Consider the following 17,025-nt stretch of genomic DNA (forward strand, 5'->3'; position numbering starts at 1 on the left):
GACGTAGTCCAAGCTCCCCCCTCTCCCTCCCCCCCCCGCCCGCCCGCCCGCCCTCTCTCCCCTCCGAGGCCCCCCTCCCCTTGCCCCCCCAGGACCAAGTGTTCTAGCACGGTGGACGGTTTCCAGGGGGAGGCCCCTGTTCGTATTAGTCTTGGCCAGACGGGAATGTGGTTGTTTTTGTCACTTAAACGTAGAACTCTGAACGTAGTACCGGATCTCTCCCTCTGTCGCTGTCTCTCTTTCCCCTTCCCTTTCGCTTTCTCTTTGCCTTCCTCTTGCTCTCTTTATCTCCGTCTCTCTGTGAGTCCCTTTCTCTGTCTCTCTCTCTCTCTCTCTCTCTCTCTCTCTCTCTCTCTCTCTCTCTCTCTCTCTCTCTCTCTCTCTCTCTCTCTCTCTCTCTCCTCTCTCTTCCTCTCTCTCTCTCTCTCTATCGCTCTCTCTCTCTCTCTCTCTCTCTCTCTCTCTCTCTCCCTCGTTCTCTCTCGCCGGTCTCTCACTCTGTTTCCAATGCAAGGTGTTTGTTTGCAGATGCCTCACTCAGCTCATGTAATCTTCAAACCAAGGTTATAATGTCAGGCGCCCCACGTGCCGCTAATGCTCCCCCTCAACAGGTGATGGGGGCATTAGCTCTGCCTTGGGACGGTAATCCCCCCCCAACCTCCAAAAGTTACAAGGGTTTGCAGGGATGTTACGCTGGCGACTATGCTGCGCTTACGGCTATGCTTAGACGGGATTTGGATTGTTGTGCTTGGACAGGGACAGTTCTCCTCCTACGCCTCCTCCTCCTCCTCCTGTTGACCGGCGATTGAGGGTGGAACTGTTTATTTACAAGCAAGCCTTTCTTGGGGATCTCTGGACTCTCGCGTGTCTTTAAGACTCTTTAGGTAGCCAGTAAAAGCAAACAGAGGCTCATCTATTATATGTTAAGTGGCTCTCATATTACCCCACCAAACCCCCCCCCCCCCCCCAACCACCCAGTCTCTCTCTCTCTCTCTCTCTCTCTCCTCTCTCTCTCTCTCTCTCTCTCTCTCTCTCTCTCTCTCTCTCTCTCTCTCTCTCTCTCTCTCTCTCTCTCTCTCTCTCTCTCTCTCTCTCTCTCTCTCTCTCTCTCTCTCTCTTTCCCTGTCTCTCTATCGCACACGCACAAACGCACACACAAATGTACGGACGCACATACACGCCCACACACACATGCACACACATCAACATGCACATAAATACACACACCCACACATACACGGACAGACAAAAACTGGCGCGCACACACACGCACACATACACACTCATTCCAGCCCTGTCTGCATTGTGGGCCAACTGCAGGTGAGTGATATCTTCACAGGGGCCAACATGTCAAGGGAGTAGTATTGATTGTCTTGGATATTTGAGCATGCTACTTTCTCTAGTTCATAGACCGACTAATGTCTCCGTCCCCTGCTGACTAATTTGAAACCTGAACTGGGCTAAGCCATGTTTCCGTCCAATTTGAAACAAATCCATTCGTAAAAAAAAGAAATGAAATGAAAATAATGTGGATCGGGTTGCATTTCCGTCATGTGGCCACTGAAACCCCCACACTGTGTTCTGCTGCGTTCATAGACACCCTGGAATAAATTTTGGGATTAGTGTGGCACGGCGAGCAGAAACACATGTTGCGGAGCACATTGTCTTTATTAAGTACTACAGACAAACATTCCTTCATGGCTTTTTTACTGTGGTACTGGACTTGTTTATTAAGAAAATAATATATTTTTTTAATGTTGAATTGTTGCTGATCCCGACTCAAATACATCCAGATACAAAAACTTTGAGGCAAAGCCTTTCCACTTTACTCTACTGAGTTTATTGAGTCAAGCTCTTCTTCCTCTGAAGAGGAATTCCAGGCCTAATAGTTAGCCTGCAGGTAAGTTGTGCTTTTTCTCTCTCTCTCTCTCCTCTCTTTGCTTTTATTTCTCTTTCCATGTTTCTCTCTCAATCTGTGTGTGTCTCTCTCTCTCTCTCTCTCTCTCTCTCTGCCTCTCTGCCTCTCTGCCTCTCTATCTCTCTCTGCCTCTCTATCTCTCTCTGCCTCTCTCTCTTTCTCTCTCAACTGTTCTTATCATCTCTTCTCTTATTGCCTGGCTTTTCTCGCACTGCTGAAGGCAACATCTTTCCAAAGGAACGTTTCCTGTTCTTACCTTAATGTCATTACCTAAAAGAGGAAGGGCATATTAGTATCATTTGATATTATTTAATCTGGTTAAGACTCGTCTTTCTCAGTCTCCAGCGAGCCCGAGGCGTCATGGTTTTTCCAGACTTGACAAAGAAACGTACACTCTCGGGAAGGGGTGAGAGGGCTGACAACGCGGGGTCATTTCACCTTTTAGTTTATTTTTTTGTTGTTACGATACAGATCTAGTGCGGGAGTGCGTCCAACCAGCCAGAGTCTGTTCCATCTGGCATTGCTGTTAACCGTCCGCGAGAGGCTTGCTGCACAACCCCCTTCTCCCCACCCCCTCCAACATACTCCTGCATAGCGAGACGGCACTGAAGCGCTGCCGTGCTCGCTTTTATCTGCGAGATTCTCAACGTGATGTGTTCCCCGACCGGGCTTGCTAGCGTGTGTTCTGTTGGGCGTCTGCCACCGCAGCCCTGGGAACGCTGGTTAACCTGAATTGACTCTCAACATGCCAAGTTCTCCTTTTTAATGACTGCATGGAAAGCATTACGGGCCCCGGCGTATGTGTTCCGATGCCAATCACGCCCCCTTAAATATGAACTTCCCATTGTTTTCATCGTCATTACTGACATTTTCTTAAGAACCACAAAAAAAAAAGGAAAGTGGGGAAAAAAAAACGAATTCTTGTAGTTTGATGCGTCATTGCATCGTGCGCATTTTGCTTAGTGTGCCGCTGAAACTCTGCTCAGCAGTCACATTTCTATGGATTTTTCTTTACCGTAAGCAATGTTCAGTATTGACCTGAAAGCATTGATTGGAGAGACAGTGGGGACTAATCAAGCTCTCCTTTCTAAATCCTCTTTTTCTTTCTTGTTTATCGTGCTCTTTCTCTACCGTTGTCCCCTACTCTTTCTCTCTCTCTGGTCCTTTCACTCGCTCTCTCATACTCTCAATCCATAGTTGCTCTCTCTGCGTCTCTCTCCAGCAAGGATCCGACCGAGTTGCTGTCTTGCTGTCTCTGTCTCTCTATCTCCATCTCCTTCGATCCACCACCAACGCTCAGCCGGGCTCTGCAGAGCGGATCTGCCTGCAGTCTGGTCTCCACAGCCTGGTCTGGCTCTCACCATGACTCCAGCGTGTTTATAATGGAAACAGTTGGGGGGGGGGGGGGGGGGGGAGACAGACACTCCTCCCATTGTATCTAAAGGCCTGAACGTCTGCCAACCCGAGCAGCGGGTTAAGGTTTAGCACCATGCATGACACCCTACAGGCCGTGTGTTTACGTCGGTCGGTGCATCAATGTCTAGCGGCGTCTGTTTTGCCATCGGTCTCTTGGTTACCGACGGGGCCTCGGTCGGATCCTTGTTGAGATTGTGTCCGCCAGCGGGAGGTCATGCATCACGCACTTCATAACACGTCGGCCTGAATTACAGTTATTAGTTGTTATGGAATTAAACGTCAACAACGCACCCCGGAGACACGCGCGACACAGGAAGGCCCCCGACGCGCCGTGTGTAGTAAAACACACCGAAAATACACAAACCTCAACCGGCCTGCTCTGCTCAATCTACGGCATCTCGCAAGAAAGGGACCTCCTGCCAAACCCACGCCATCGGTCTTGTCTTACCTTTCTCCCACTCCACCACAACAATGGACCTTGCTGTTGCGGGCAGCATGGGTGGGCGGGCGGGGGGGGGGATGGGGGCTGGGAGTATGGGGGGGGGGGGGGGAGGAGGAGAGGGCTGGCTGCATCCCAACAGTGGGAAGAACAGTCAACACACACACACACGGCTGCTTAGAGGAGTAACTCCCACACCGTTTGTTTCCTTCCCTTTTTTGGTTTTCTTTTCTTTTTTTCAACGTAAGCCGCCTTCTCCCGCGGCCCCCGTGGGTCCCAGGGGCCCCGGGGTCCGATTGACCTACAAGGGGGGCCGGACGGGATGACCCCGCTGGTCATCCCTGCAGCCATCTGGCGCCCGCCGTCTTGCGGAGCTTACCGTACCCGTGCGAGCGCCCTGGCGCAGATGCTTAAGGCCCAGCGTAAGACCGCTTAGGAGGTCTTAATCTGGGAGAGGCCGGCATGGGCCGGACTGACGGCGCCCTGGGGCCGGCCACGCCCAGTGTGCGGGTCAGGGGGTTCCTTCAGCCCAGGCCGGACCCCCCTGGCTCCGCGTTGTTGGTTTTTAGTTTTTTCCGGGTCGGGTCAGTCGGTGTGGTTCTGGAGAAACACGACCTGACGCGTAACCGTAGTCCGACTTTTTCACGCGATCGAGTTCGTTATTCGTTTATCGGTTTTGTCAAGATGTGCCAGAGTCTGGCTCGGACTGCCTGAGACTGCCTCAGCGGTACGTCTCGGGTTTGTACGGGTGCTGTACGGGTGGATCTGTGGGTCGAGGGGGAGGAGGGGGTGGGGGGGGGGGTGCTCGTGGGGAAAGCCCAAGTCTCTCTCTGCTTACACAGAGGTCACTGCTGGACTGTTTGTCTGCCAGTGCAGGGGCCACAGTCATCCAGGAGAGGGCCTTGGCTGCGGACAGGCAGGCAGGCAGGCGAGTGAGCCAGCCAGACAGGCAGCCAGCCGCATCGTCTGCAGTCTGGGTGCGGGGCTACAGCCTGGGACCAGGGCGGCTCATGTTACCCAGACAGATTTTTTAACACTGTTTGGGTCCGCTCGGCTTTCCAGTCAGGCCTCTGGGCCAAACGTGGCAGAGGTGACTTAATCTGTCATTAAACTCGCGTTACACCCGGACAGAGACGCTTCTCTGGGGGGGGGGCAGAGGCAGACTCTCGCGCTCCCACTCGCTGGCATGGCTCGCTGGGTTTCCAGCAGACACAAAGAATACCAACTCCCGTCCCCTCCTCTCCCCAACCCCTCCTCCTCCTCCTCCTCCTCCTCCTCCTCCTCCCCCACTCCTCCTCCTCTCCCCCGGCCCCCCCAGCTCCCCTCATGCCACACACCAGGGCACAGCCAGACAGCCAAGCCAGGTCTAGACAAAAGCAATTTCGAGTCGTTTGACTGTGTGACAGGCACACGCTTGGAATTGCTTATCTTATCCGAGGGAGGTGCACACCTCTCCCACCGGCTCTCTGCCGTTTGGTGCAAATTGTTACACAGGTTGCTTCTGCTGCAGCCAGATATAGATATAGACCCTATAGACAGGCAATATATCTATATTTTGAAACATTTTCAGTTGGATTCGATGCAGAATAAACGGGTTGAACTGATAACGGCAGGCATATGGAATTGTGTGGGGGATTTTTCTTCTAAGGTCGTTAGCAAGTGTTGTAAAGCCTCATTCTGCAATCTTTAAGTCATTATGGAAAACTTCAAAACCAAAAGGACGTAAGGGAGTCCACAGTGTTCCCAGTTCATCATTTGTGCATGTCTGATATGTTCTGTCAGTGTTAATGAGGCGTTCCTTCATTCACACAATTCGTATTGAAAGAGTCACTACACCAGCCCTAACAACTGACACACACACCACACAAACACACAAACACACACACACACACACACACACACACACACACACACACACACACACACACACACACACACACACACACACACACACACACACACACACACACACACCACATACGTTCATACACACAAACACACGCGAGCCAGAGGATGAAACCAATTAGTGACTATCATGACTGCAATCATCTGCTGTGGAGTTTGGTGTGATTTAGTTCCACCTCATGTTTAAGGCAGATGTTGTTCAAGTGGCCAGTGGAGCGTGACTATTACAGCCATTCCCCCCTAGAAGAACCCTCTTATACCGGGGGAAGTTTTGCGGCAATGTTTAAATGTAATGAACACGTAAAAGGTACGCACCTCTAATCTTTTCATAAATGTTTCTAATGGCAGGTGGGCAGAACGAGTCTCGTTTCCTCATCGCACAGCCCTGATGTCTCTTACCCTCATAAATACATGCAAAGTCATCATTTGCTAGCCTTACAAGACTCTTTGCATCAGTCATTGCATAAATTTTAAAAAAGAAAACGTTTTTTCACTGTTTTTAATCACTTCCAGGACATGAATGGAATGGTGTTACATGCCCTGTTCTTTCATTAGTGGCGTGTGGGGCGACTGCATTATCATTAAGGAGGTGTGGGTCATAACGCCGCTCTCTGGACCCAGCGGGAGGGCTGGAACATTCCTGCCAGCGACCTGCCATTACTTTTAGCTTTAAGTCTTAGTGAGCCATCACTGGGATGTAACTGGTTGTGACACACACGCACGCATGCATGCACGCACGCACACACACACACACACACACACACACACACACACACACACACACAGACACAAAAACACACACGCACACACACGGGCCAGCGCGCGCACACACGCACTGACACGCACACACTGGAAGACCTTCCAGCACATAAATAGGAACCAGGTGCTGAAGTAAGCGTAGGCGTCTGAACTTCATCATGAAGTCGTCTTCTCTCCTACAATAGATACTACAGCCCTTAATCAGGTTTTAATCTGAGCACCTTCTCTCTGCAAGTTCAGCGGAGGGGCAACTCCACCAACTCCTCAACTCCATTGAGGCGAGGGTGGAGGTGGTGGCGATGGGAAAGGCGGTGGTTGTTAAGGTGATGGTGGACGTGGTGGCGATGGTGGTCATGGTGGAGGTGGAGGTGGTTGTTGAGGTGGTGGTCATGGTGGAGGTGGAGGTGGTTGTTGAGGTGGTGGTTATGGTAAAGGTGATGGTTTGAGGTGAAGGTGGTGGTTGTGGTGGTGGAGGTGATAGTGGAGTTGATAGTTGTGGTATACAAAGGACAGTGTGTATATACCAAGGACGGTGAGACGGCAGCGTAGCATTGATCAGAGGACATTACCAGGGGCTGAGGATCCTGTCTACCAGCCGTCCACTCTGGCCTCCTAAACCTTACTCAGCTTTTCCTGCATGGCCGCCCGTGACCCGAAACGTCCTTCTCAGGCAGAGGACAGGAGTAAGACCTTGCTGGCCCTTTGGCCTTAAGAGATTAACGAGTGAATAAATAGTCTAATATATACGGGGTTAGTCTACCACTGCCTTCTGATTGGCTGAGTCACCTGGGAGTGAGATCAGGACCTCGGGTAGAGCAACACCTGCTTAGAATCCACACCTTTTTTACGAGCGCTTTACTGGCAACTCAATAGCAATGTGTTTAGTGAACAAAGAAACAACCACATACCGACGCATCTCTTTATTTCATTAGTGTGACGGTGTCATGAACTGTTTGGGACTCTCAAGTGGCGGCAAGGTGTAAAGTGTGTTTGCCGTCTTCACCTGGACAGCAGATGCTCTCTGGCTCCACGGTTCGAACCCGTGTCCCGGTCTCCCCGGGTTCACTCCGTGTTTTCTGTCCGACACAAAAACACACGGCAAAGCGAGGAAACGGCCACCTGACGTTCTGCGTCTTCTTCTCTCTTCCCCCCTCCCCCGCTGTGCAGGTCAAGAAGTACTTTGAGTTGGAGCCGCTGGCCCGGGGGAAACGCTGGATCCTGGAGGGCAGTGACGTGGACAACATGGAGACTGTGAAGGACACCTTCGGCCAGTTCATCAGCCTGCTGGAGGATAAAGACACGGAGCCCGCTAGGATATGATGCTAGCCCTGCTAGCGGCTAACCCCCCGGACTCTAGAAGCTCATGAGATCACGATCAAGATGTGGGCTACCACATCCTCCAAGTGTATACACACACACACACACACACACACTAACACACACACTAGCGTACACGTGAATGCACAAAATCAAACAGTAATGTAAAAAAACGCAACACATTTCAATAGTTGATTCTTGGTTGCTGCTATTTAAAAGCACCGTGTAGGCAACTTCAAAACCGAATCCACTAGGCGGGTATGGAGTCATACAGCTCCGGCCCTGTCCTATCGGATGAATATGAATGACTCTAATCTCCCTTATGTTGTCATTGGACACGCACATACAACGTTGACACACCTATACACACACACACGCACGCACGCACACACACGCACACACGCACGAACACACACACACAAACAACCACATGCCCACACACACACCCACACACACACACGCCCACACACAAAGAGGAGCCCAGGTTGTCTGTAAATATCTCTAGCATCTTTCACTAATTACGTCGCAGGATGTTTGGGTCAGCACGATTGATTGTCGGTCCGCTTCAAACCTAAACTGTACTGTGCGGTCGTCATGCGTACTTCTCCTTTTGACTCTGTATAGAGGAATGTCGTTGCGTAATTGGAGTGTAGTCCACAGCCTTGCGTGTGTGTGTGTGTGTGTGTTATGTACAGTAGTTACATATCCATGTGTTTCGGCACACAGACCCGTGTCTAGTCGAATGAATCATTGGAATATCTTTAAGTATCGTGTACATACAATAGGAGAGCATAATACTGTAATCCCCTGGCCCCCATGTGCGACCCAAAGCCTGCTTCTACAGTTATTAGGACTTAGTAACTTGATGGAGAAAAACAGGCTATTTTGGAGCAATGGGAACGTGTCCGTATGCTTTCCTTTTTTTTTAATGTGCAACTTGAGATATATTTTGTAGCTAATTATAAAATCTGTTAACATTTACAAAATGCTTTTTAGAACACATCATTGTTTTTATAAATATATCACGTAGCTTTGTTCATAAAGTCTTAATCCCAGGCCAAGGGGCAATGATTGACCTTGTTTGGTGTAGCCGTCGAGAAATGAAAGGGGTCCTCGCCTTGTTGCTGGAGTGAATGTCCACCTTTTTTATTTTTATTTCTCCCTCCTCTGTCTGTCTTGTTCACTCCCCGGTCGCACCTCTCCTGTGTGTGTGTGTGTGTGTGTGTGTGTGTGTGTGTGTGTGTGTGTGTGTGTGTGTGTGTGTGTGTGTGTGTGTGTGTGTGTGTGTGTGTGTGTGTGTGTGTGTGTGTGTGTGTGTGTGTGTGTGCTCCCACCACACTCCCATCAGGGTGGAATACAAACTCTATCAATCAGCCAGGCCAGCAGCTGCAGCTGACAAGTCCCTGTCCGACACACTAATGCCTTCCAACTGTCTGTGAAGACCCCTCCCTGTCTGCTACCCCATTGCCTTGTCGCGGACCACCCCCAGCAACACACCACCACCACACACGCATACACATCCCTACTCATCCCAACCGTCTAAGACCTCCCCTGGATCCGCTGCCGATCCCTGGGTCCCATACGTCCCCACTGTGGTATGTGGTCTGCCCCCCCCCCACCCAACCGCTCTGTGTAGACTCCACACCTGCGCAGTGTGTGATACTTTTACGTGCCACAGGTGTGCTTATGTCCCATGAGCCTCTTGAGGAACAAAACATTCTGTATCGTTGACGGGTTGTGGTTTATTTTGTCTTCTGTCTCTTTTGTTTTTAATATATATATATATATTTTCACAGTGTATGTCTTTTGTTTTCTGTATGGTTCGGCAGAGAAGTTTAGGAATTTTACCACCTGCAAACGGATCCTAAAACGAACATTGTTGTCTTTTTCTGCGCAGCCGTTGAGGTCGATAGATAAAGAGTGTCTACCTGACGTTCGGGTTGGGGTCGCGCCCGCCGCAGTCTGAGCACGTGCAGACGAAACGTTGGACTCCCAAGCGGCAGCCGAAGCTGTACGACGGGCATAAAGCACCTTCACAGGGCGGAAGGTGTAACCTTATGTACCGTTATGTATTCCCGTACGGTTCATGTACCTGCTGTGTATTCTTAATGAATACAACCCCCCCCCCCACACAGCCTCCCCTTCTCCCCCGTTTGCCCCGACGGCGTCGGGATACGTTACCGTCTCCCCTGTGGCCCGCCGGTTGTTTTTCCAGGACCCCTGGTTTCGAAAAAGGTCTGCCAAAAAAAAAAAAGACCTGCCAATTTGTCTTTTCTGGAATCTGCCTTTTTTTTCTGTGTCATTCACTAGCTTTAAGACCAGATCATTTGTAACGCCAAGAAGCACAGACGCTCCCTTTGGTTGGTGTTGATCCGCATAGCAAACATCACCGTAGGTTTTAAAACCGCTCGTCATAGTATGTTGTTTTTTTTCTTTGATTTTATGAGTTTTGTCGAAAAATGACAATTAAATTTATGAAAAGCGAAGTTGTCTTGGATTTTCTGTGTATTTGGTGTCTGTTGTGGTTTGTGTCGGTACGTTTTCAAGTTGTTGAAAGTCCCCGGATCAAAACCGTGAACACACTCCATGTGGATATGAACAAGGGGAGCCGAGAAGAGTTACACTGGATTAGATGCAAATATTTGAAACCAGGATATTTGTAATGATAATTCATCAGACTGAGTGTTGCTGATAAACATTTCAGTGTGATTAATCATAGACGGTATTATCGAAGTTAATTAATGGAATGGAATTCGTTTGCCTAGGGTGTTAGTCTTAATAACCGCAGAGACCTTGATTTTGCTGTAAAATGGTTCCTTGGATCAAGGAACCATCTTTTTTTGAATATAATGATTGTACTAGATGACCCCAGCCTTCTAATGGAGTGACGCAGGACTTCTGGGAGTTAAGACTGAAATAAAACTGAAATGGATTCAAGAGTCCGACGAACAGCTCTGAACCAACTTTGAACCAAGTGAGGCGTGAGGAGTAGCTGACAGGAGGCGCACACACACACACACACACACACACACACACACACACACCTACCTCCCTCTCCTTCACATCAACCGTGTGGCTTTAGTGCACTGTGTGTCGCGCAGGTTGCCGTGGCGACTCTTTGATCCCGTCTCCCAGCGTGTGCCCGTGGGCAGCCAGGCCGTTGCTCAGTCGGCTGAGCAGAGCAGACACCACGGCCCGGTGCTCCTCTCCCTCTCTCCTCTCCCCCTCTCCTCTCTCTTCACCCCCTTTCTCCCCTTTCTCTCTCCCCTCCCTCACTTTCCTTCTCTTGGTTTGTTGTTTCCAAACTGCCTTGAAAAAATCTGTCCTCTTATACATAGATTTTTTTTTTGTCATCTATCTCCGTATATTGCTCTCTCTCGGTCTCTCTGTCTCTCTACCTCTCTCTTTGTCTCTCTACCTCTCTCTCTCTCTCTCTCTCTCTCTCTCTCTGTCTCTCAGTACCGCTCTGTCTCTCTACCTCTCTCTCTCTCTCTCTCTCTCTCTGTCTCTCTCTCTCTCAGTACCGCTCTGTCTCTCTGTCTCTCTCGCTCTCCCTCTCTCGCTCTCCCTCTCTCTGTCTCTCTCTCTCGCTCTCGCTCTCGCTCTCGCTCTCGCTCTCTCTCTCTCTCTCTAAACTAGTGGACCCTCAGTGTGGTCATCATAAAGCCCAGGGCCGAAGCTCCGGAGAGGGGGGCTTCAGGGGCCAGAGGAGATTATATTTCAATCTCTCAAGATTCAAAGGTTTTATTGCCAAAGCACAAAAACTTAAATAAGATACAAAATAATAGTAGAAAGAATTGTCAAAATTGGATACAAATTGAATTATGAATGCAATGGGGAAGTACAGCTAAAATGTAAGTTAATGTGGTTAAGGTCACGATCAGGTTGAGTTGTTGATAGTATGACACTATTGTTGACCCTTAATTAATGTCCGTCTGTCGTCACTCTTGCTGTCTCTCTTTCTCACCTTTTCTCTGGTTCTCTTTTGATGTCTCTTACTCTGTCTTGCTCTCGTTATCTCCCCGCTTCCCTCCCATCGTCACTTGCCCTCTCCCACACACACTCATACTCCCCACCTGCTCCTCTTCATCAGTGTTGGTGTGTACATGTGTCTACTAGTCTGGCCACGATCCGTTTGTCTGTCTTTCAGAAGCAGAGAATCCCCTCGCATCTGGCCCGCCTTGAACGCTTCCTAATGATCTTTGTTTCCCTCTGTGGTGAACGTTCATAGAAGACCACAGGTACACTCATTCATTCAATTAAGCGGGAAAAAGGTCATATCAATGTAAACTCAGAGATTTGGCCAGGAATGTGAGTGCGGTTGACATAACTCTTTTCTTGATTCCACTCAATACCAAGTCCATGTAGAACTGTATATTTCAAAACAGATATTCTTTATGATTATGTTGAATTTATGTTAAATTCGATAACGATTCGATGATTTAAGATATCGCTGTGTGTGTGTGTGTGTGTGTGTGTGTGTGTGTGTGTGTGTGTGTGTGTGTGTGTGTGTGTGTGTGTGTGTGTGTGTGTGTGTGTGTGTGTGTGTGTGTGTGTGTGTGTGTGCGTGGAATGCTGTGTGTGCGTGGAATGCTGTGTTTTCTTAAGATATCACACATCCACACTCTATTTTATTAATATAAACCATGTGAGCTTCTTTAAAGTATCACTTGGAAAAATGCTTATATTTTGTTATGGAAGGCATGAATATAAATCAGATTTTAGATGTGTTTATGCGTCCATAATTGATTATTGAACTTCTGCTTAAGGACTTTGAAAGATGTTTGATACAACCTGAATGTTGGCAAAACTAAAAAAAAAGTGTATTGAATAAATATCACATATCAATTCCATTGGTTACACAAATCCTTGGATATTTACGGTTTGAAGGCTTTTTGGGACAAAGTTTAATACAAATAGTTTCAATAAAAAAACAGATTTGATTTAAAATATCAAATAAAAGGATAGAAGGGCAACTTTAATTACATGGACACATTTGTATTTAGTTAAATGCCGGAGCTTCTAAAACCGTCCCACACATGCAGAGCTGCGTTGCTAATATAAACAGTATCTGATTACACGTCTGCAGAACCCTTGATCTCCTCCAGCTTTCACAAAGGCAAACGCACCCCCCGACAGGGGAGCCCACGTTCGTTTACAGGACAAACAATAGGCCCGCGCACACGTTGTCTTAAACTCTGCCGAGAATGCCACCCTGCCCACACCGTCCCTCCCCGCGGCCGTCCAGCGCGTGTCGGGAACGCGTCTGCCTGATAAGGTCCGGCCCCGCGTCGAGCTGGAACAGATGTTGTCCCTGGCATCCATCTGCTCCTTGCACTCCCGGTCTCCGTGAGCAAGGGCTCAACGCGGGACGTCCCAAGGCCACACCCCCAGCGCCGCCCCCCCCCCCCCCCTTCACGGTCAGTGGCCCCGGTTCATCCCTGGGTAGGCTTCCTCCCCATCCCTGTGATAATATCCCATGAGGCATTGCACAATCAAAGACAAACACGGGCCCCTTCCGATGTGGTGACGCGTCGCGCAGGCCGCGCGGCCCCGGGGCCCATCATTCATGCTGTGTTTTGGTAAGGGGGTTATTCCAGCCATTAACGGGCCGGACCCCCGGGTTTGATGCTTTTGCTCTTATTTATGTCATCACCTCCCTCCCCCTCCGTCACCTCCCCCTCACACACCAACTCACCCACCCACACACAAACCCACCCATCCAACCAACCAGCCACCTATCTATACACATCCCCGACCATCCAAACAAAAACACACACACACACACACACACACACATACAAACACAAACCCTTTTTAAAAACAAACAAGGTTAAGGGGAAACAAAGCTGAGGATGATGTAATTGTATGCTACACAGCGAAATGTGCACCGTGGTCCAAAATAATCATTGCCAGAATTGTTGGATGATTGCTCTTGAGTCACACTGGCGGAGTCGACTGCTCAGTCCATGTGAGACTTCGTTTGGGGGAGAGAAATTTCAGTTAGAATTGCAATATTATGAAATAAAGAAAGAGCGTACCTAGTTTTTTATTTTTACAGAAAGACTTTTGGCTTTGTGTAAAACCATCACAGTGGAATTAGAATAATTCAAGCCAGGGGGAAAATTCTCTGTTGGAGTTGAGTCTTAGTTGTCACCATGTGTGATGAGTTTGTTTTCATTGTGTTTTTCATGTTTTCAGTTGATTCTCTGCGAGAGTATTATACGGTAAACATAATGTATGATACTCATCGTCGTACATGCAAGCCAATTAACCCACAACATCATTTTTATATTTTGTTAATTGAGAATCTCAATTAAGCACAAAATGTACAACCGTATAATGAAGGCGATATTTTGTGTTAACATGCTAATCAATGCAAAGGCAAATATACATGTGCTAACCGACATTTTTTGTTATAAGGGGTTTATTATATTTTAAATCCTTTATTCTGCCGAATAGGTAGCCTCATTCTAATTTCTAGTGGTTGATGGATAATGACAATTAACATTTTGTTCTATGATCTTGTAAAGCTGGTTGAGTTTATTCCAACTCGTACATATAACCTGAGATATATATCCCATATAAATAAAACCATAATATATGTACTCCTGAGCATTGTGTTGCCTCTGATGTAAAGTCCCACTTGGGAAATGCATAGTTGAAGGTTCTCTTAGAGTAAAGCAAGTAGATTTTTACAGCATTATATATTTCTGTGCACCAACTGAATTCCATTCCACAGTCATCATTCTGGGCACATTTTGCAGATCTCATATATTATTAGACCTGCAATTCAACCGTACTCTACCAAACGACCTCCCTCCTAATGTTCCATGTTTGCTTGGATTTCCAAACTCCTCTGTGGGCGAACAGACTCTTTTTGGACTCTAAGGGTCCTCTGTGAGATACTTACTCTGAATGGATGTTGCAGATCTTGGCTTCGAGGCTCAGCAGGGCTGTTCTTCTGCCAGCAACAGTCCTTCTCAATCTTTCCAATTGTGACATGTGAGAAGTATTTAGCTTCAGCTGGAGACGATCCACTATGACTCACCGTCTAACCGCCGCTCACACTTTCATCCAACGCATGGCACAATATGCTGATAGGTTATACTCGATTCTTTCTAAGACTTATCGGGACAGGAGACCCACGTAGTCCGTAGGATTTACCAATATGTGGTTCTTCATTCTTCTTCTTTTTATTCATTCTATATTTTTTCATCTACAAAGCTCTGTGCATCAAATGGAGTACCACCTAGTAAACACTAAACTTTATTAACAATTCATCAGTTCTCATAGCATTACTACGTTTACTAATATTATTTATATTATTAATATTAGCACTGGACCATTATGGTATGAAGAGTTACTACGTATGTCTTCAGAAGCTCTGAGCCAGTAATGATTTCATGCAAATCATCATATAAGTCAGTATGTAAAAGCTTAATGCAAAACAAACAAACCACTGATCACTCCCCTCACTCCTCCTCTGGCCACTGTTTGTGGGGCCCGCCTCCTGTTTTTCTTTCTCCAGGTCCTGAGCGCCTCATCTGTCCGGTGGCTTCCGTGAGATCTTAGCTGCCCTGTCACTCACACTGTTGTCCTGAACGACCAGCGTCTGGCTCAGATCCATTTATCTTCCGCGCTTTCTCTCTCTCTCTCTCCCTTTTTTTCTTCCTCATTCCGGCCTCCGTCTCTCTCTCTCTCTCTCTCTCTCTCTCTCTCTCTCTCTCTCTCTCTCTCTCTCTCTCTCTCTCTCTCTCTCTCTCTCTCTCTCTCTCTCTCTCTCTCTCTCTCTCTCTCCCTTTTTTTCTTCCTCATTCCGGCTTCCGTCTCTCTCTCTCTCTCTCTCTCTCTCTCTCTCTCTCTCTCTCTCTCTCTCCCCCTTTTTCTCTCCCTCATTCCTCTCTCTCTCTCTCGCTCTCTCTCTCTCTCTCTCTGTCTGTGTATCTCTCTCTCCCCCTTTTTCTCTCCCTCATTCCTCTCTCTCTCTCTCTCTCTCTCTCTCTCTCTCTCTCTCTCTCTGTCTGTGTATCTCTCTCTCCCACTCCATCTCTTTTTCTCTCTCTTGCCCTCTATTGCTCACTCTTTATTTTACTCTCTCTTTCTCTTACACACAATCTCTCCCTCTCTCTTCTCTCTCTCTCCCTCTCCAGCGCTTTCTCTCCTTGTCTCTTTCTCTATCTCTCCTCCTCTCTCCCTCCCCCCCCCCCCCCCCCCCCCCCCTTGTGCTGACAGAGACCCCCATCCCAGGTGGCCCCCACATCATAACAAGAGGGATCCGAGCTCTTGGTTTTCAGACAAACATCACTCACTGTCTTTGTTGTCTGAGGGACAGGGGGTGCAGGGCGAGGGGGGGGGGGGGTGTAGGCTTATCTCTGGAAGATCTCTCCCGCTATCGCCTTCCACAGCCCCCCCCCTCCCCCCCGCTCCCCCCGTCCCATAGGAGCGCCTAAAAGCAAATGTCACTCAAGTAAAAGGTGTAGCATTCCTGTAGAAGGTCAATTAGTGGTGGTCCCTTTGCGATGCCTTAAGTCGCAATTAGGTCCACATTGGTGGGATCTTTCAATGTTTGTTTTATATTTTATTTTATTTGTATCTTATAAAACCGAGCACGAAACAGAGGTGTATGGGTTGAAGTGTTGTTCATTTAGTACTGTATATTTCACGTGACTTCCCATGCCTTACCACTGCTGTTATTGCTTACAGTTCATCCCTAACATACATGATAGTAGATAAAGCTCCAATGCAAACTCGGCCAGTCAGCCACAGCGAAAGCCCTGCTCGAGTTCCATGAGATTGACCCTGAGTCACGACTAGGGCCTGGGCACATGTGGAACCTACGGCTCTCTCAGGCCCCGTGATTTAATCGGCGGGGCGCAGTAGCAGCCGCCGGTGGAACAGATTATTACCCAGCTGGCGCAGGTGATAACCTGGGTCTGTGTCTTCCTCTCTGCCCTCTAGGGCTCCACACGTCTCTGGGACTTTTTACGAGGGTGACCTGAGCATGGCCGTCGTGAGCGGTCTAGACTCCCGGTTGGTTTACTAGTGCCCCCGAAACGCCCGCCGATGGTGTTGGCGGCTACTCGGGCCAGTGTCTCACCACTGCTGCAGATCACTGGTGGAGGACAATGATGATTCCCTTTTGTTTTACTGGGAAGTGTGAAAGTGTAATGAGGATGAGGCAGGATTATCCTCTCACGCTCTCTGGGAAACACTTTGATGATGAGCATTTGGGATAAATATATATAAGCCGTTGGCTTTTTTGTCACAA

The 17,025-nt window shown here is 48.5% G+C and overlaps 1 protein-coding gene across 1 annotated transcript in view; it reads left to right on the plus strand.

The window, feature by feature from the left end:
• The window catches only part of LOC130391260 (ADP-ribosylation factor-like protein 15), a 115,148-nt gene extending 105,894 nt beyond the window's left edge, over window positions 1-9,254 (plus strand). The window contains exon 5 of the mRNA XM_056601297.1: window positions 7,605-9,254. Within this exon, the coding sequence (XP_056457272.1) occupies window positions 7,605-7,757 (153 nt within the window). The 3' untranslated portion in view covers window positions 7,758-9,254. The remainder of the gene's footprint in view (window positions 1-7,604) is intronic.
• The last annotated feature ends 7,771 nt before the right edge of the window (window positions 9,255-17,025 follow it).

Source organism: Gadus chalcogrammus, chromosome 11 (assembly GCF_026213295.1).
Source record: "Gadus chalcogrammus isolate NIFS_2021 chromosome 11, NIFS_Gcha_1.0, whole genome shotgun sequence".
Classification (NCBI taxonomy): Eukaryota; Metazoa; Chordata; class Actinopteri; order Gadiformes; family Gadidae; genus Gadus; species Gadus chalcogrammus.